At 40.1% G+C, this 21,032-nt stretch overlaps 1 protein-coding gene across 1 annotated transcript in view; it reads right to left on the bottom strand.

The window, feature by feature from the left end:
• Nucleotides 1–21,032, bottom strand: part of SMIM35 (small integral membrane protein 35) — a 63,917-nt gene that overhangs the window by 12,871 nt on the left and 30,014 nt on the right. The window contains 1 exon segment of the mRNA XM_038005148.2: nt 16,384–16,531. Within this exon segment, the coding sequence (XP_037861076.2) occupies nt 16,384–16,531 (148 nt within the window).

Consider the following 21,032-nt stretch of genomic DNA (forward strand, 5'->3'; position numbering starts at 1 on the left):
TTTATATTTTATTTGTAAAGCCAAACCAAGAAAGAGAGAGAGAGAGGTTGGAAACCTGCAGGGAGATGAGACAGGCCGTGGTCGAAGCAGAAAGGGCAGCCGGTTCTGAGGAAGAGGCTGACAGTGGGTGCACCCTAGGGACAACCCACCTCTGCTGGGGCAGGGAATCAGGAAGGCCAGCCCCACTCCTGCCTGATGCCAGGAGGGTGGAAGAATGAAATGATTCCCCATTTGGTGTCCTGAGGTTCCAGGGATATTGCCAAGAGGCCAGGAGTTGCAGTGGTTGAGCTCAGACTTTAGGTGAAGGCTAGCATCTGAAGCCTAGATCCACTGGCTTATTTGCAAACTGTGAGACCCTGACACACGCAAGTCCCTTTACCTTTCTGAATTTCAACTGCTCTGATGGAAAATAAGACTAATATTAAATACACATAGATTTGTTGTGACAATTAAAAGACATACCATATGTAGAGAGCACTTAGGAGAGGATCTGGCATACACTAAATGCTCAATAGATATAAATTACATCATTATTGTTGTTGTCATTAGTATTATCAAATGGTGCAATTGTATTTTTTAAGTATTTCACAATTCTTCCGTTAAAAATGGTATGCCCATGCTATGCCCCTTGGTCCTTCCTCTCACTAGCAACCAGGTTATTCTCTACTCAGTGAAGAGAATGTAACAGCCAAATGCAGAGGGAAGCGGTCTCTCCTTTCAGTTTTAAGTTCCAAAAACCCATGCCCTTAGAGAGAGGGGAAGAATTCACAGCATAGACAAGAAGTGAGCCAAAACCAGAATTACCCTCCTCATCATACTAGGAAAAAATACCCAACCCAGAGAGATGAAAGAGATAAAGAAAAAGGCCAGGTTACAAAGATGCCGATGGGTCCCAGAGAGAGCAACCTTGTTCCCTGCTTCAAAGTCAAGCCCCGGGAAGGCAATAGAATTCCCAGATGGAGTTGTGGGGGATCCAAGAGCTGGGCTGAGCTCCAAGACAGCAAGAGCCCAGATAAGAATAGTTGCAGGGGGTGCCTTGCCAAATGGAGCCTCACGCAGCCTTGAAAAGTTGTTGTCATGACATGAGAGTAACCAAATGATTCCTGAATCCACAAGAGAGGCAGGGAAGTCATAGAGAGCCCCTCCAGACCTGGAGGAGCCATAGAGTTGGGATCTAGGGACACTTCTGCAGCATCCTTTAGGACTGACGCTCAAAGCCTATTCCAGAAGATGGCCATCCCTATGGGTACTGGTGTGAGCAGATGACATCAGGAACTATGCACTTCTCCCTACCCCCACCCTTTAACCCCTCCCCAAGAAAAGAGGGGAACAGGGATCTCCCAGTGACTAAAATTAAAATTATGCTATCTTAACAGGCTGAGACTGAAAATAGAAGTTAGATTTTAGAAAAAACAAAGTTACATTTCTTGCATACATGAGTTTATCCACTGAAATGTATGCCTCCTACTAAGACCACGATGATGAAGATGACGAATATTATTACTGTGTGGAGGCAACTACTTGTCCACCAAAATCCACTCTCCTCAGGCTTTTTTGCAGTTATGTGCCAACTGGAATGATAATAGCCTGGACAAATGTGGAAGTCACATGCTGAAGATGCCAAAGCTGCTATCAAATTGAATCCCTGAGTCACCATGTGGAGGACAGCCATCAGAGACATGAACACCTATTTAGACTGGAGGTCTAAGTAAGCTTCTGTTGTGTTTCAGCCATAATTAGTTTGGATCTGCTTGTTACAGCAGTTTAGCCTGCTTGACCAATGTAATTACTAATCTTATTTGACTCTATGCAATCATTTTTAGCTAGACAGCCAGGTAAAAAGAAGAAGCAGGAGATGACACACTCCTGTGCTATGGAAAGAAAGGCTTATTATTGACCCCAATCCTGGAGTCCAGCATGGAAGTGAGCTATTGTCCCAGGACCCCAGAACACAAGAACAGCTTAAATGCTGGCAGAGAAGCGTGTGTGGGCAGTAGCCGTGGGAACTGGAAGGTGCTTCAAGGGAGGCAGCTACAGATGGTTGGGAAGGGGAGGGGAACAATGGAATAGCCTCTTGCAAGCCCAAGTAGCTTCCAGTCTTTCTGCAAGTATTTAACTGCATCTTCTCTGTGCGAGGCACTGTTCCAGGCACTTGTATTAAAGCAATAAAACATGTGAAATCCCCTGTCCTCATAGAGATTACATTCCAGTGAAGGGAGACAGGCAATAAACAAAATAAAGAAATTGATTATATAGCATATTAGAGGGTGGTAAATGCTAGAGAAAAAAAATAAGCAGAAAGAAAGCATCGTACAGGGAGAGAGCAGTTTTAAATAAAGTGGTCAAGGAAGGTCTTATGACAAATGCAACAATTGAAGAGCAAAGACCTAAAGGAGGTGTATTAGTTTATTCTCACACTACTAATAAAAACATACCTGAGACTGGATAATTTATAAAGGAAAGAGGTTTAATTGACTCACAGTTCAGCATGGCTGGGGAGGCCTCAGGAAACTTACAATCAGGGTGGAAGGGGAAGCAAACACATCCTTCTTCACATGATGACAGGAAGGAGAAGAGTGCCAAGCAAAAGCAGGGAAAGTCCCTTATAAAACCATCAAATCTCATGAGAACTCACTCACTATCAGAAGAACAGCATGAGGGTAACAACCTTCATGATTAAATTACTTCCCACCTGATGTGAGAGGTCACAACACGTGGGGATTATGGGAACTACAATTCAAGATGAGATTTGGGTGAGGACACAGCCAAACCATATCAGGAGGTGAGAGAAGAAACAAGCCTTAGAGGTATCTAGAGTGAAAATGTCTAAGCAGAGGGAGCAGTGGGTACAAATGAGGCAGGAGCATGCCTAGCAGGTTCCAGAAGCATCCAGGAGTCCAGGGTGATGAGCAGGAAGGCAGCAGGAGAGGAGGTCCAGGAGTCAAATAATGTAGTGTTCTGAAGACAATGAGGGGAGCTTGGCTTTTCCTCTGAGTGAGATGGGGAGTCACTTGAGGACTTGGAGCAGAGAAAGACATGACCCAATGCCTTAAAATGATGTCTCTGACTGGCTACTGTGTTAAGAATTAAAGAGGTAGGGAATGATGCTGGGGAAAGGGGACCAGTCAGGAGGCTACTGCAATATCCAAGCAAGAGATGGTAATTGCAGGAAAGCAGTGCAAGGAACTAAGAGGCCAAGGTCAAAGAAGATCATCTCTGTGGATGACAGAGAGAGGAACAGTGACCCAAGGGCTCAAATCTTCAAGAACTAAGGGTTAGTGACTCACAGGTGGACGGACAGATGACAACACAGCATCATAGTGATACTGGTGGTGTTTGTGGAAGTTGGGGTTTGAAGGGTTTCATCAAAGAAAAGTCTGTCCAAAAGTAGGAAATACCAGTAGGAAAGCACCAGCAGGGAAATCACAGGCCTTCCAGAGACCCCAAGGTGAGGGAAGAAGATGCTATGTCTCCATTGTTACTTTTTTGTCCCCTCTACACAGTGCCTTCTGACTTAGGCAGCCTGCAGAAACAATTACTCTATTTTACCTCTTGATCTTTCTGGGATGCTCCTTTACCTAATATTCTTTAATCTTCTTTTTAATACTTTTACATTTTTATTATAAAATATTTCATGCCTACAAGAAGTACATAAAATAGCATGAAGAACAGCCAGCCATGTGCCTACTACTAATTTTTCAAAGAATTCTAAAATGCTACCATTCTTACTTATAAAGTAGCTCCATTTCAGAGTAGTCCTCTCCTGTCTCTCTCTCCAAGTAAATACCATTCCAAATTTGGTGTTTATCTCTTCTATACACCTTTTTTATAAAATTACTTCATATTTTTAATAAATTCTATATATCTATGTAGATATAGAGATATATAGCATTGTTTTACATGTTTTCAAACTTCATGAAAATTGTATTAGGACCACTTCCACTTCTGGCCATGGTGGAATAATAGGGACCAGGTTTACTCTCCTACTTTAGTAACTAGAAAACCAACAAACCATCTAAAACAATGGGCAAAAGTAGTACAGAATAGTGATCCCTGAAGGAAGGAAATAAAATGAAGAGCTCTCTAGGATTGCCTAGCTTATTGCCTGGGTGAGTTCCCTAAGTTCCAGCACTGGAGGGAAAACCCAGAACGAGCCCAGCAGTCAAATGGAGGAGTCAATTTAGAGTTCTGGGAAGCCCAGGAAGCAAAAATTTATAGGACAAAACACCAGAGAGAAGGGAGCTGGACAGAGACAAGGACCCCCAGAGCTCTGCAAAGGGGTCCCCCAAAGTCTTTGGCTGTGGCTTGCCTTTTAAGTTTGCTTATAGTGTCTTTCTTGAGCAGAATTTTAACTAATATTTTAATCAAATTTATCCATATGTGTGCTTTTTAAAAATCTTATTTAAGACATCCATCTCTACTCCAAGACATACTTCTTAATTTTTTTCTAAAAGTTTTAACATTTTGTTTTTTACAGTTTAGGACTTTAATCAACCTGGAATTCATTTTGTTTACATTTTCTCCATAATTTTTATATGGAAATTAATTTTCTATCCTTTTCCCCTTCATTGCTGCTGCTTTCATATATCAAGTTATACAGATGTGCCTGCTTCTTTTTCTGGACTTTCAGCTGTCTTCTATTTGTCTACATGTCTGTCACTGGACACTAGACATGTAATGACAAACACTGCTACATTATCTTAATTACTATGGCCTCATAATAAATCTTGGCTGGGCGTGGTGACTTACGCCTGTAATCCCCGCACTTTGGGAAGCCGAGATGGTGGGATCAACTGAGGTCAGGAGTTCAAGGCGACCAACCTGGTCAACATGGTGAAACCCTGTCTCTACTAAAAATACAAAAATTAGCCAGGTGTGGTAGTGGGCAAATGTAATCCCAGCTACTCAGGAGGCTGAGGCAGGAGAATCGCTTGAACCTGGGCAGCAGAGGTTGCAGTGAGCCGAGATAGCAGCAGTGCACTCCAGCCTGGGCAAGAAAATGAGACTCAATCATAAATAAATAAATAAATAAATAAATAAATAAATAAATAAATCTTGATAACTGGTAAAATAAACGCTCCACTCTATCCTCCCTCATAAGCATGTTAGTTATTCTGAGTACTTTGCTCTTTCTTGTGAATTTGGGAATTTGTTTTTCAAGGTCAGTGAAAATCTCTATTAGAATTTGATTGAGGTAGCAGTAAATGTATAGGTTTATTTGCATAAAACTTATATATTTGAGATACTGAGTCCTCAAACTTACAAGTATGGCAAATGTTTTCATTTATTTTGGGTCATCTTTTATAGACTATCATATGTTTTATAATTTGTCCCTTAAACGCTTGGTACTCTTCTTACTAGATTTATTCCTCAGTACTTTATAATGTTGTAAGTGTGAATGGGAGCTTGTTTTGTGTACATTGGTCTTCCATGTAATAGTGTTGCTGAATTCTCTCATTCTAATCATTTTCTTCTGGTCTCCCTTGGATGTGTAGACTATTATATTGTCCACAAATAAAGGTCATTTGGTTTCTTACTTTCTGTTCTTATGTGTCTGAATTTATTTTTCTTGTCTAATTGTATTCGTTAGAATTTCCAGTATAATGTACTTTGATATATGTATTTGATGCTCTAAATGTACTCCTAAACATCGCTTTAGCTTCATTTTATAAGACTTGATATGTAATATTTTTACCTTTGTCTGATCTAAATGTTTTGTAATTTCCACTGGGATATCCTCTTTAACCCTTGAGGTATTTGGCAGTGCCTTTTTAGTTTCCGAATTCACAGGGTAAGGTTTTGTTTTTTTTTTTTTACTATTTATTAAGACGGACATGAGTTAAAGAGTTATGGCTGGTATAAGAAAAGAGTAACAGTTAATTTAATTTTAATAGTAGCTCAATGTTTTCATCTAACTCATGAAGTCAAAGTAAAGCTTTTAGAAGCTTACTCTGTAGGAGGTAAAACATTGGAAATTATTGTGAATGTTACTGAAAATTCAGTTTAAAAGTTTGACATTAACAATAAAATTTTTTTACTTACTTTTGTCACTCTAAACTTCAGTCTTAGATATTTTTTCTGACCTATCTTCTACCTGACTAATTCTCTCTTCAGCTGTGTCTAATCTGCTATTAATCATCCTTAGTGTTTTAATTTGTTATTGTTTTTCATTTCCATAATTTTAACTTTTAACTTTTTTTATAATTTCCAATATTTGTTAAAATTTTCCATTATATCTAATTTTATATGATTTGCTATACCTCTTTCCCATATTTTTTATTGGTTGTTCTAGGGTTTGTAAAATGTATCTTTAACTTATCACGGTCACATATAAGAGGGAAAATAAAGATATTCCATATAAAAACTAATCAAAGGAAAGCTGAAGTGGCTATATTGATATCAGACAAAAAAGATTTTAAAACAAGAAATATTACCAAGGATAAAGAAGGACATTTCATAATGATAACAGGGACAATTCATCAAGAGGACATTTCATTATATAGCTTTAAAATACAAAAAGAAAAAATGAATAGAACTGAAAGACAAACTTTAAAAATTCATAATTATTATTAGAGATTTCAACTCTTCTCTCTCAGCAATTGGTAGAACAGGAAATCAGGTAAGGATGTAGAAGACACAAATAACACTGTCAGCCAACTTGACCTTGTAGACATTTACAGAACACTACATCCAACATCTGTGGAATACACATTGTTCTCAAGTATATATGGAGCATTCATCAAGACAGATCATATGCTAAACCATAAAACTATAAGTCTTTTTTGTTTTTGTTTTTTTTTCGTGACTGAGTCTTGCTCTGTCGCCAGGCTGGAGTACAGTGGCGCAATCTCAGCTTACTGCAATCTCCACCTCCCTGGTTCAAGTGATTCTCCTGCCTCAGCCTCCTGAGTAGCTGGGACTACAGGTGCCTGCCACCACACCTTGCTAATTTTTGTATTTTTAGTACAGAAGGGGTTTCACCATGTTGGCAAGGATGGTCTTGATCTCTTGACCTCATGATCCGCCTGCCTTGGCCTCCCAAAGTGCTGGGATTACAGACGTGAGCCACTGCGCCTGGCCCAATAATAAGTCTAAGTAAGTAAATCTCAATAAATTTTTAGAAGTTAAAATAATATACAATATGTTCCCTGACCACAGAATTATATTGGAAAATAAAAACAAAAAGATATCTGGAAAACATCTCAATATTCAGAAATTAAACAACACACTTTTAAAATCATTCTGGGTAAAAGAAGATACCACAAGGGAAATTAGAAAATACTTAGATCTGAATGATATTGAAAACACAACATATCAAAAATGTAAGTTGAGGAGACAGTCCAAGGCAGCTAAAGTTCACAAGACAGAGGAAAAAGCTGCATCGGGTAAAAAATCTAGCGATGTGCAGAGGGACCCCCTCAAGTATTCAATAAGTAATGAGTGCATGTGTGTTAAAGGAGCTACCTGAGGCCAGAGAATCATCTGAAAGCATTCATGGGAAACAGTGTCTAGCATTCAAATAGCGTTAGAAGCAGTGCGTATTCCCATAAGCCAGACTAGAAAAACTCATAATTCACAGGGTATTGGATAGGGAACTCAGGAAGCTCTTTCCTTAGTGGTGAGAATAATTAGCCTTAGATTGTTCAGCCTAAGGCTAATTACTTCCACCACTTTGGGTCTTGGTTTTATGATTTGTCTACTGCTCTGAACCCATCTAACAAATCATAAAACCAAGACCCAAAAAGGTCAAACTGCTTCCAAGTAACTTAACTGCTTCCCAATATATTTATAGGCAAACGAAAATATCTAGCACTCAGCAAAGTAAAAATTCACAATATCCTCATTCGATCAAATATTACCAGGCACTCAGAGAGGAAGAGCAAAATGACTCATAATGAACAGAGCAATCAACAGAGCACAGGCCTTGGAATCCTGCAGCCTGGGTCTGAATCCTATTTACTTATCAGTCTGAAGCCTTCAGCAAGTTATTTAACCACGAAGAGCCTCAGTTTCATGTGTGTGTGAAAAAGAGGGAAAGGGAGAAAGAGAGATTCAATCAGTCTCAAATTATAAAAGACCCAAATTTTTTAAGACCCAAATTATTTCCAGGGATGAAAACTACAACATCTGAGATGAAAATTAAATTGAATGGAATTAACAGCAGACTAGGCATTACAGAAGATAAAAATAGTGCACTTGAAGGCATAGCAATAGAAACTATCCAAGATGAGACATAGAGGGGAAAAAAGAGTAATAAAACAAATGAAAAAGCTGGGCGTGGTGGCTCAAGCCTGTAATCCCAGCACTTTGGGAGGCCAAGGTGGATGGATCACTTGAGGTCAGGAGTTCCAGAACAGCCTGGTCAAAATGGTGAAACACCATCTCTACCAAAAATATTTAAAAAGTTAGCCAGATGTGGTGGCATGTGCCTATAATACCAGCAACTCAGGAGGCTGAGGAAGGAGAATCGCTTGAACATGGGTGCTGGAGGTTGTGCTGCACTCCAGCCTGGGTGATAGAGTGAGACACAAAAGAAAGAGAGAAAGAGAGAGAGAGAGAGGGAGAAAGGAAGGATGGAAGGAAGGAAGGAAGGAAGGAAGGAAGGAAGGAAGGAAGGAAGGAAGGAAGGGAGGGAGGGAGGGAGGGAGGGAGGGAGGGAGGGAGGGAGGGAGGGAGGGAGGAAAGAGTATCAGTGAGGTTCAGGACAACTTCAAACCACCTAATGTATGTGTAATTAGATTCCCTGAAGGAGAAAACGAGGGAAAACAGAAAAAAAAAAAATTGATGAAATATGGCCAATAATTTTCCAATTTTGAAGAACCTGTCAAGTTATTTGTTCAAACAAGACATTTCTTTTCCTATGAGGAATTCTAGTGCCCATGGTTGATACCATAACTCTTTTTTTATTACATCAAGGAAGGCCTAAACTATCCTCAGGAACAAATAGACTACATTTCCTTTCAACCAATCCTTCATAAGAATCATTCTTTTTAACTAAACCATAGTATAGGTTGGAAAATATACATGTCAAGGGTATGGTGTCTGGTAAGGTCCTGGGCTGCATGTTTACTGTATTGCTTATAAAGGGTAAGGCCAATTTTTTTTTTTTTTTTTTGGCAGAATCTCGCTCTGTCACCAGGCTGGAGTGCAATGGTGTGATCTTGGCTCACCGCAACCTCCGCCTCCCAGGTTTAAGCAATTCTCCTGTCTCAGCCTTCCAAGTAGCTAGGATTACAGGTCCCTGCCACCATGCTTGGCTAATTTTTGTATTTTTAGTAGAAGCGGGGTTTCACTATGTTGACCAGCCTGACCTCAGGTGATCTGCCCGCCTCAGCCTCTCAAAGTGCTGGGCTACAGGCATGAGCCACTGCGCCCAACCTCAACTTTTATTTTAGATTCAGGGAGTAGATGTACAGGTTTGTTAAATGAGTATATTGAATGATGCTGAGGTTTGGGGTACAAATGATCCCATTACCCAGGTAGTGAGCTTAGTACCAATAGTTAGTTCTTCAACCCTTGCTCCTCTCCCTCTCTCCCCCATCTAGTGGTCCCTAGTTTCTATTTTTCCCTGTCCATATGTACCCAGTGTTAAGCTTTCACTTGTAAGGGAAAACGTGGTATCTGATTTTCTGTTCCGGTGTTAATTTGCATAGGATAATGACCTCTAGCTTCATCAATTTTCCTGCAAAGGACAAGATTTTGTTCTTTCTCATGGCTGTGTAGTATTTCATGGTGTATATGTACCACATTTTCTTCATCCAGTCCACTGTTGATGGGCACCTAGGTTGATTCTATGTCTTTGCTGTTGTGAACAGTGCTGCAATGAACATATGAGTGCATGTAGCTTTTTGGTAGAACTGCTTATTTTCTTTTGGGTATATACCCAGTAATACGATTGTGGAGTCAAATGGTAGTTCTGTTTTGAGTTTCTTGAAAAATCTCCAAACTGCTTTCCACAGTGGCTGAATTTTACATTTTACATTTACATTTTAATTTACATTTCGACCAACAGTGTATAAACGTTCCCTTTTCTCTGTAGCCTTGCCAACATCTGTTATTTTTTGACTTTTTAATAGTAGTTATTCTTGCTGGCATGAGATGCTGTCTCACTATGGTTTTGATTTGCGTTTTTCCAATGATACTGATGTTGAGCGTTTTTTTGTGTGTGTTGGCCACTTGTATGTCTTCTTTTGAGAAATGTCTGTTCGTGTCCTTTGCCCACTTTTTAATGGGGTTATTTGGTCTTTGCTTGTCAAATTGCCCAAGTTCCTTACAGATTCTAGATATTAGACCCTTGTTGGATGCATAGATTATGAATATTTTCTCCCATTCTATTGGTTGTCTGTTTGTTCTGTTGATAGTTTCTTTTGCTGTGCAGAAGTTCTTTAGTTTAATTAGTTCCCATTTGTTAGTTTTTGTTTTTGTCATAACTGCTTTTGGGCACTTAGTCATAAATTATTCGCCAAGGCCAATGTCCAGAATGGTATTTTCTAGCTTTTCTTCTAGGATTTTTACAGTTTTAGGTCTTACACTTAAGTCTTTAATTCATCTTGAGTTAACTTTTGTATACAGTGAAACTTAGGGGTCCAGTTTCAATCTTCTGCAAATGATTAGCCAGCTATCCCAGCTCCATTTTTTGAATAGGGATTCCTTTCTCCATTTCTTATTATTGTAGCCTTTTTCAAAGATCCAATGGTTGCAGCTTTATTTCTGGGTTCTCTATTCTGTTCCATTGGTCTAATGTGTCTCATTGTACCAGTACCATGCTCTTTTGGTTACTGTAGCCTTGTAGTATAGTTTGAAGTTGGGTAATGTGACGCCTGTGGTAAAGCCAAATATTTTAGAACTAAACATAGAAAATGAATAAGTTGGGGATGAGGGGGTATTTTCTCAATAGAAATGGAGAAGCCTGACCCTTTTCCTCTCCTGGACAATGCCTATACTGAGGTGGGCCAATCTTCAGACACAGCCAGAGTTTTTCTCGGAAATATGTCTAGGATATCTCTACTATATGAATAATTAAAGATGATTTATTTGGGTTAATATATTCCAAACAGATGTGTTATCATGGGACTCCCACTAGAACATCTGGCTTTAGAAAAATCACTCTTGGTGATCTTGCCAGAATAAATTTCTTGCTTGATTAATTAATATATTCTAATTACTGGCCAAAATAATTGGGACATCAGATGGGCACATGAATCCTTACCTAGGATTTAACAGAGGGAAATAATGTATCTACTGACTCTGCATTCATTAAGATGCAGGTCTTAGGCTGGGCATGGTGGCTCATGCCTGTAATCCTCAGCAGTTTGGGAGACTGAGGCAGGAGAATTGCTTGAGCCCAGGAATTTGAGACTAACCTGAGCAACACAGTGAGACCCTGTTTCTTTTTTAAAAAAATAAAATAAACAAAATAAAATGCAGGTCTTATGCAAGTCTTGGTAGCCAAGAATCTATAGTAAACTGATATTCCTCTCCACAAAATCCAAATTTAAGAAAGGGTCAATAAACCTTTGCCCCACAGATGTTGCTACAGGTGAAAATTCTCAGATGTTTCTCCAACAGGCTGTCAGCTATATGAATTTTTTAAAACTCCACCGCCACTTTTATTTTGCTTGGTAGTTTTTAGTTTTTTAGACTACATTATTATTGCTCATTATTTTGCAGTTGAGGAAACTGTAAATAAAGCTCCTAGTAGTTAAGTAATCACCCAACTCACAGAGCTGTATATGCCAAAGCCACAGTGAAAACTCAGTTCTTTCTGTCGCCAAAACCCATGTCCTTTCCATTATTCTTTATTCTTTATTGCTTAAAATTACTTGTTCTATAAGGCAATTAGACAGGAATAAAATGAATAAAATAAAATAAATTTTAGAAGACATCTCCAGAACTATGCTATGACTTTTAGAGCAGCCTATGTGGAGCTTCTTTTTGTTAGCAGTTAGATAACCATACCAACTGATTCCTGAAGAGTCCCCTCATCCAATCCACCCACTGCCATCAGTCTACATAAGGACTCACACTTCCAACACCTGTGGCAGGGAGGCACATATCCACATTATCCAAAAGCAGTTTCAGACCACAAAGGTGTTTGAGAGAATGAGGTTCTTCAAAACAGAGTCCTGTTGTTTTTTTTTTTTTTGAGACGGAGTCTCGCTCTGTCGCCCAGGCTGGAGTGCAGTGGCGCGATCTCGGCTCACTGCAAGCTCCACCTCCTGGGTTCACGCCATTCTCCTGCCTCAGCCTCCTGAGTAGCTGGGACTACAGGCGCCTGCCACCGCGCCTGGCTAATTTTTTTTTGTATTTTTAGTAGAGACAGGGTTTTACCGTGGTCTCGATCTCCTGACCTTGTGATCCGCCTGCCTCGGCCTCCCAAAGTGCTGGGATTACAGGCGTGAGCCACCGCGCCTGGCCAGAGTCCTGTCTTGTGTCACTCACAGTAGTATTTGGCCTAGGGGGAGCCATTTCTCCCAACCTCCACTCTTACCATTAAGATGCAAGTGTTGCATGTGGATCCCCAACCATGTAGTCAAAGGCCCATGAAGAGTCAATATAATTGTGATCTTCTATTAGTCCTGATCCCAGAAAGCAGCATGGGGCTCTAGGGCAAGAGATGCATTCAAGACAACCCTTTACATCCACTTTTCCTCCCTGCTTCACTGTCTGTCTGAAGTCATGCCAGTTGGGCCAAGTTTACTGACAGGCAGCATCAACATATGTTCAGAGGGCATAACTACGGCCCTTCTATTCCATCGCCTCCTTCCATATGACTGGAGCAGTAGGGAGCCAGTGTAGACACCACCATCTCCCCGCATTTACATGCAGTCACGCTCATTGTGACAGTTCCCTGCCCCTGCAGACCAAAGCATGGTAAGACCCAGGATTTGGTATCGGGCTAAGGAGGAGAAAACATGCCCTAAGGCTCTTTAACCTTGGTCATTGCTCCAGCCAAGTTTACAAGACAGGCCTGTGGGGACTTGGGATACGAGTCCTATGATATGTTATTTTTTCTTTGACATTTATCTCCTGTTTCTTTATGTATCTCTGCCATATTTTGTATAGTCAATGACAGGATTCCAGTATTCCTGGGTCTGAGCAAAATACTATCTTAATTCTATAAAAACCCCTTTTTAAAAAATTACAAATTGATTTTACAAATAAAACTATGCTTATTCATATATAAAATGTTGACATGGGAAACTTGGGTTTTCAGTTTGTAAAGAAGAAAATTGGCATAAAATTTACTTAGAATGATGAGGAAGAAAGAGGAGAAGGTGGAGAGAAAAAAAAGTCTAAAAACAAAGTAAGGTCAAGGGGTAAATTAGGAGGTTGGGGAAGGAGATGGAAGAAGAGAAACTGAGAAGCAAAAGGAGGAGGAGGAAGAGAAAAAACAAGAAGGAACAAGAGGAGAAGTAGAAGGCAAAGAGGAGAAGAAAGAGGAGGAGGAAGAAGAAGAAAAAAAGGTAGGGGAGAAGAAGGAGGAGGGGAAGGAGGACAGGAAGAGGGGAAAAAAGGAGGAAGAGGAGGAGAAATTCGTGGCTACATTGTTTGGGGTAAAAATAGTAATTTCACTTTTTGAAAATAGAATAAAGATACAGGAGAATAGTCTGTCATCAATGTCAGACAAACAGAATGTCTGGACTTAATCACTCAAATAAAGGACATAGCAACCACACATGTGAAGTATAGCATAAATAAATAAAATAAAATGCAAAAGAGGGACAAAGAATCTGATATACAATAAAATATTACTTAAGAGGCCAGGGCAGTGACTCACACCTATAATCCCTGCACTTTGGGAGGCCGAGGCAGGCTGATCACTTGAGGTCAAGAATTCAAGACCAGCCTGGCCAACGAAACCCCATCTCTACAAAAATACAAAAAGTAGCTAAGCATGGTGGCACACGCATGTAACCCCAGCTACTCAGGAGGCTGAGGTGGGAGGTTAGCTTAATACTCAAGACCAAGATATAGTTTAGTTAAAGTGTTGTTCTAGTTAAGCTATTGTTTCTCAATTTCAAACGCACTCTCTCTATTTGGCTTTGTGATGTTACAGTGAGGACTCTACAAGTTTCTTCTTGCCAGCTGGGGGAAGTTCTGCCAATAGGAGGCAATAGAGAGAGGCTACAAGGCTGGAGGATGAAGAGGGGACTTACCTCCTATCTGCTTCCTATTGTCATATCACTGTCAGCATCACCCAGTGTTTCTTTTTCACCCCAGCACGTTCTTCTAGTATCAGTTGGGTCTAGTTCGCAGTTTTTCCAAATTCATGGAACCAGTCTCGCTACCTTCTGCCCCAGAAACACCAGCACTAGACTGCCAAAGCCCACTTTCCCAGAGGTCTGAGGTCCTCCCCCAGGCTCTGTGTTTTGATACTTCCAAGTTCTTCCCTTTGTTTCCCCAGTCTTAATGCTAGCAGCTGCCTCTTGCATTGCTACCTCCACATCACCAAGTGTTCTCTGTCTTTTCAGTTACCTAGTTAACAGTTCTCTAGAATAAATTCTCTCTGGTAAAATGATTGTTGTGGCTTATGTTTCCTAACTAGACCCTGATTATCCATGCAGAAACATAAAAATATATTGGGGAATGGGCAGGGAGATAGAACTTTTTTTTTTGGGGGGGGGGGGGACAATGTCTCATTCTGTTGCCCAAGCTAGAATGCAGTGGCATGATCTCAGCTCACTGCAACCTCTGTCTCCCAGTTCAAGTGATTCTCCCACCTCAGCCTCCCAAGTAGCTGGGATTACAGGCATGCATCACCACACCCAGCTAATTTTTGTATTTTGTAGAGATGGGGTTTCGCCATGTTGGCCAGGCTGGTCTTGAACCCCTGACCTCAAGTGATCCACCCGCCTCAGCCCCCTAAAGTGTTGGGATTACAGGTGTGAGCCACCGCGCCCGACTTGCACCATAATTTATGTTGGTCCCAGGCTTCTTCACAGAAACATAATGCTGGGAGACAATGGAGCACAATCTACAAGGTTCTAAGAGAAAAAAGATGAAATCCAAAAATACTTTAACAACCCAACATGTTCAGATATAAAGATAAAAGACAGACATTTTCAAATATAAAAGAACTTAAATAATAGAACATCTACATGTTCTTCTCGGGCCCAGCAGCCATTGGTGCTGGAGTGGCACCATGGTGGTCCTGAGCAGTGTGAAGCAGGGTCCATGGAGGAGAGCTGCTCAGCACAAGGTGCCTGATCCCAAGTTGGGGGAGGAGGGTGTCCATGAAGATGGGAAGCCTAGTGTGGGGAGTCAGGGCTGAGCAGGAAGAGGAAGGCATAGGGAATGAGGTAGTCTAACCTGGAGCATCAGAGCCAAAGCAGGGTGAGGAGGATTCTAGGTGGAGGATAGCCTGGTATGTGGAGTCAGAGCCTGAATGGGATGAAGAGGACATCCATGGCAGTGTTGGGGATTATGGCCCAGCAAGTGGAGTCAGAGCCCAACAGGGCAAAAAGAAAGGCCATGATGGAGCAGCCCAGCATAAGGTATCAGAGCCCAAACAGAAGAAGACAGGCATTACTGCTAGAGGGGACGTGGCAGCAGAGACTGGATATTGATTGATACTGATCAATCAATAACAATATCAATATTGATTACATACAAAGGATTAAGTAAGTATGTTAAGACTAACGGAAGCCAGACTTCACACTGTTGGAAACAAGAGTTACAAATACAAAAAGAGAGACACCTAGAATAAACCTTGTGGTGTTAGATTGGAATTGAAGTTATTGGCATGACCTCATATAAATAGATATAGAAATGAACGTAGACGTGTATGGATGTATGTAGCTCTGTCCACTAAGAGGGCTTGAGGTAGCAATGTCCCAATATCAATAGACACATCTACCACCAAGATCTTGGCTTCTAAATGCCATTTTCCACTCAAAGAAACCAGGGTCCCTTGGAGAAATGGTGGATTTCAGTACCAGCAGGGAAAGTAAAAGATGAATTTGAATCATCTTTCTGTGCCAAAACAATAACAGCAACAATAAGGAAGGTCCTAAACAACAATGGGGGCATGTCAAAAGACATATAAGCTAGCTTCTATTGGACAAAGCAGTGGCTGTTGGGTTTTGAAGGGAAGGCGAGAGTATCAAAATTTGATTTGATATTTGAGTATCCAAATAAGTGATGGTGGGAACAACCCACTGAATAAAATAGAAACCATGAGTCCAAAAGACATTAATTAATTAATTAATTAAAAGTTTGCTGCACAATGACATGCTTAGTTTCAAATTCCTCTCCACAAGGTACTTATTAATTACAAAGAGAAAAAAATAATAACTTTACGGATGGGAAACTTGGCAAACACCACCTTAATCAAGTGACCACAGTGAGCTTCATCAGTAATGAGAAACAGAAACAGCATACCACCTGAGGGGAGGCGAGGAGAAGAACCCAGCATCAGCCAGGCACGGTGGCTCATACCAGCAACCCTAGTACTTTGGGAGTCTGAGACAGGAGGATCGCTTGAGGCCAGGAGTCCGAGACCAGCCTGGGTAACATGGCAAAACCCCGTCTCTACCAAAAAAATACCAAAAACATAAAAAAATAGCTGGGTGTGGTGGTGCGCACCTATGGTCCTAGCTACTTGGGAGGTTGAGGTGGGAGGATGGTTTGAGCCCAGAAACCAGAGATTGCAGTGAGCCAAGATCACACCACTATACTCCAGCCTGAGTATAAAGATCATTCAAGAGAAGATTGAGAAAATGCTCCAGACTGAAGCAGAATAAAAAGACATAACAACTAAATGCAACTTGTGATTCTGAACTGGATCCTTTTGCTATAAAAGCCACTATCAGGGCAACTGACAAAACTTGAATAATGTGAGAATGAGATGGGAGTAGTGTATTGTTATTAATTTTCTGATATTGATCACTGTATCATGGTTATGTAGGGAAACATCTTTGTAGGAAATACATTCTAGAGTATTCAGGCGTGATGGGGCATCAGGTCAGTAACTTTCAAATCACTCAAGAACATTTTTGTTGTTGTTGTTGTTTAATACACAGTAGTTCCAAATTTCTACAGGTTTGTAATCATTTCAAAATGAAAAATAATAACTTTTAAAATGCAATTGGTCTCTATTTGCTGGTTTATAAAATCTCCAAGACATTATATATGAAAAAGCAAAGTTAAATGGATATGGTAAAATTCTTTTAAAAGACTATATATTTCATGATATGCATTTTAATATATATACACAACTTATTTTCCTGGACAGATGCAGAAGAAAATTAATGTGATGATCTGGGAGAGGAACTGGGTGGTGGTAGGAAAGAGCTTTGGTTTTTCATTTTATATCTTCTTGCATAGTTCATTTTTTTTAAAACAGGTACATGTATTACTCTAATAAAAACAAATACGGGAGGCCAGGCATGGTGGCTCACACCTGTAATCCTAGCCTTTGGGAGACTGAGGCGTGGCAATCACTTCCGGTCAGGAGTTTGAGACTAGCCTGGCCAACATGGTGAAATCCCCTCTCTATCAAAAAATACAAAAAGCATCCAGGCGTGGTGGCAGGAGACTGTAATCCCACCTACTCGGGAGGCTGAGGCACGAGAATCACTTGAACTCAGGAGGCAGATGTTGCAGTGAGCCGAGATCATGCCACTGCACTTCAGCCTGGGCAACAGAATGAGACTCTGCCTCAAAACAAAAAACAACAACAAAAAAAGGAGTTTTCTGGAGAATGAGATTATGTGTCATTTCTGTTTTTCTAATTTTTTTACATTCAAAAAACTAATACATAATAATGTTAGACATTTGCATGCACACATATTGAAATTTTTATTTTTTTCTCTATAGTTAAGGCAAAAAGTGAATAAGGATCAGCTCTCATCAATTAAGTCAGGCTTTGAACAATTTTGGTAGCAGAAAGTCTTTACCTGGTATTTTATTTAATTTAGGCTTTTTAATTGAAAGAGCTGTATGAGGGATTGTTCTTGGTTACCAATTAACAAGGATTCTAGAACACATAGACAGACTTCAAAGCTGTTTTGTCAGGACCACGTAGCTAAGAAAAGCCTCATTTATTAATTTAGGTCTATGTTTCAATGACTTTTTTCTCACCCAAACTTTACCCTGTGGAATACTTTTTAAAATCTACCTTTCTGTTTGGGTCAAAGTCCTTTGACAAGCATCAGACTTAGAGCCTTTGAACATTATCTGTTTAAATATAATTTAAATTTAATAAATTCCTGTGTATTTTCTTTCCTATTTCTTTACAAACTGCCTTCTCTGTATAGTCAAGGGACTTTTTCTGTTGTCGTTGTTGCTTTGGCTTCCAGAAAATGTCCTTGTAAAATCAAGAAAGTTTAGCGCAAGGCCTGCACTGACTCAAACATGGAACGGTGAACACAGATTTTGGGTTTCAGTGATCTGATATCAAAAGAAAAGTGCCTCCCTCCCTCGGGGGCACTTCAAGATGACAGTTTCAAAAGGCACTTCAGGTGAAAGGTGTAAATGAAATTTCAAAAGACCATCAGACAAAAAGAAATCATTTATAGAATTCTACAATCCTTTGGCAATATAGAACAAAAGTGAAGTGTTTGGGTGCTTGTGCCAGACAGACGTGAACTGGAATCTCAGTTTTACCAGTTACTTACAATATGTCCATGAGCAAGATACTTAATTTCTTCAAAACCCAGTTCATTTATCTATGAAATGGAAATAATAAAAGTATCTAACACCTGGAATTACCATGAATTAATCTAAAATAGGCCAGACGCGGTGGCTCATGCCTGTAATCCCAACACTGGGAGACCGAGGCTGGTGGATCACCTGAGGTCAGGTGTTGGGGGCCGCACCGGGGGTGGTGGAGAATGAAAGAACACACACAAAGACAAAGACACACAGAGAACATGGCGGCCGCGCTCAGAGCCTCCGCCTCACTTTATTTATACTCCATAAACCTCAGGTCAGCAGAAAGAATGCAATGCAAAACAAACTTTCTTTTCCCACATGTAACCTTCTACTCAGTACCTTGTTTCTATATTTTTTCTTATCTACCCGCCTTCTTGGCGCCTATGGGAGTTCATTAAAAGTTCAGTTGGAGATACTGTCCTTGAGCCCTATCTATTCTCAGCATACTGTTTTCAAAGGCCCCTGCATTTCCCCCCTTTTAATTTTGTTTTGCCTCAATCCTAAAAAGGTAGTCCATATTTGTTTCTGTGTTTTTTTTTGTTTTTGGTGGCGACGGAGGGAGCATCGAATCACCAAAAGAAGTAGACCCAAACCAAGTGTCCAAAGCAATATACTTCCAGAGATTGTAGAAATCCATGTTTTTATTTGAGTTCATGGGTTAAAGGCAGTAAGGCACTGCCCCAGCTTCTGCAAGGTTACAGTTCCAGACAGCACATGCAATTGTTGTTAAAATGTTTTGGAAATGTTTTGAGTGAGCTTTTGAATGTCCAAACTAATATTTTTATGGCCAATTAATAATTTTTAGATTACAGTCCAATTTTGAGAGATGTTAAAAGGCACAGGCATTACACAAAATTGAGTGGAATTCCAATCACATTGTAATGTTACCCGAGTATTGAGTACAGTGAGCTGATCTCCAAGCCATGTTAATGCTTATTTCACGTTGTCCAATTTTTTAGTAAGTTGAGAATCAATGTTTTGTTGTTGAAGCCATAACCGGTGAGATTGTTTATGCCATTGCTGCACAAATTTAGCATTTTGTATGCTTTGATGAAGAGTGAGTCCTGTTACAGCCGCAGTGGAGGCAATGGCAACAAGACTCATCACCGAGGCAATTATAAGTCCAAGGGCACAGAGGGTTCGCTGAAGAGAAGTCCAAATATAAGTTTTAAGAGGTGATGCCCCCCACGGTCGTGTAAGATTAACAGGTAGCCAAATTTCCTTACGAGCCCTGAGGATATAAATATCCCCAGTAAAGTTGTGCCACCAAGAATGATTAAGGCAAGACAAAAATGTACACGTATTTGTACAATTAATTTCCATATTATTATTCTATATCAAATTTCCTGTTAATAATAGGTAGAGCTTACGGACACAAGTAATAATATATCGAGAGGTATTTCGATATAACTGAATATGAAAGGAATTAGTTGGGTTAGAAAGATTAAGAGACATATTCCCCACAAAAGTGCTAATGGCATCGCCTGTAGCTAACAACTTCCAAAGATGACTCTGTACTTAGGCCTCCTTCATACCATACCAAGGTTTTATTATTGTTAGTAGCAATACTTTTATTTACCCAGTGCCATTTTAAAGGTATGTGACTAAATTTTATTTGAAAATCACCGTGTACACTTCAATCAGTTATTTGTATCCCACTGTATTTTAATAAAATCCGGGTTTTATTTTCCCGACATAGTTGTCACTTCAGCACCTTAATATTAGGAGAAACCTCTGGAATAGGACAAAAAGGTAAAGAACTAGGAATAGTTTTATTATTATATACAGTATGATTATAATAACAGTATTAGTAGCCACATAACTATGATTATAGTGAACAACCCAGGCTTTATACGATTTTTGGAGACAATGAGAACTATTTCCCATGTATATTGGAAGTTTTTTCACTCCAAATTGGTATGTGTTGTTTATAATTTCCGTTTCCCGTTTTATATTGTCCTTGTTTATATAGGGGGACGGCATTTAAGTAGTGTCATTGGTGAAAACCTTAATTTCCGCCTCTCCCCAGGCGACTCCCAGATACAAGGGTGGAAAGGGAATATAAGTGCAATATTCATACAAAGTTTCACTAAGGGAAATAAGTCCCCCGCTGAGGCACATCCAACAAAGGAAGAAATGCATGCTGAATCCAGTTTTTTTTTCAACAGGGTTTCAATTATCTTATAGGAAACCACTTAGGTCCGCTCCCTGTAAGGACAAGAGCATAGCCCCGTTCCTGTTTTAGAACTTGCCCTTGAACATACTTACCTTCTTTATTAGGATACCAAATCTTTAAATTGTCAGCGGGGACTATCACCGAGAGAGGTGAGGAAAGATGAGTTACGACAGCGGAGTCTTGCAATTGTCTCCATTGA

Source organism: Chlorocebus sabaeus, chromosome 1 (assembly GCF_047675955.1).
Source record: "Chlorocebus sabaeus isolate Y175 chromosome 1, mChlSab1.0.hap1, whole genome shotgun sequence".
In the NCBI taxonomy this organism is placed as follows: Eukaryota; Metazoa; Chordata; class Mammalia; order Primates; family Cercopithecidae; genus Chlorocebus; species Chlorocebus sabaeus.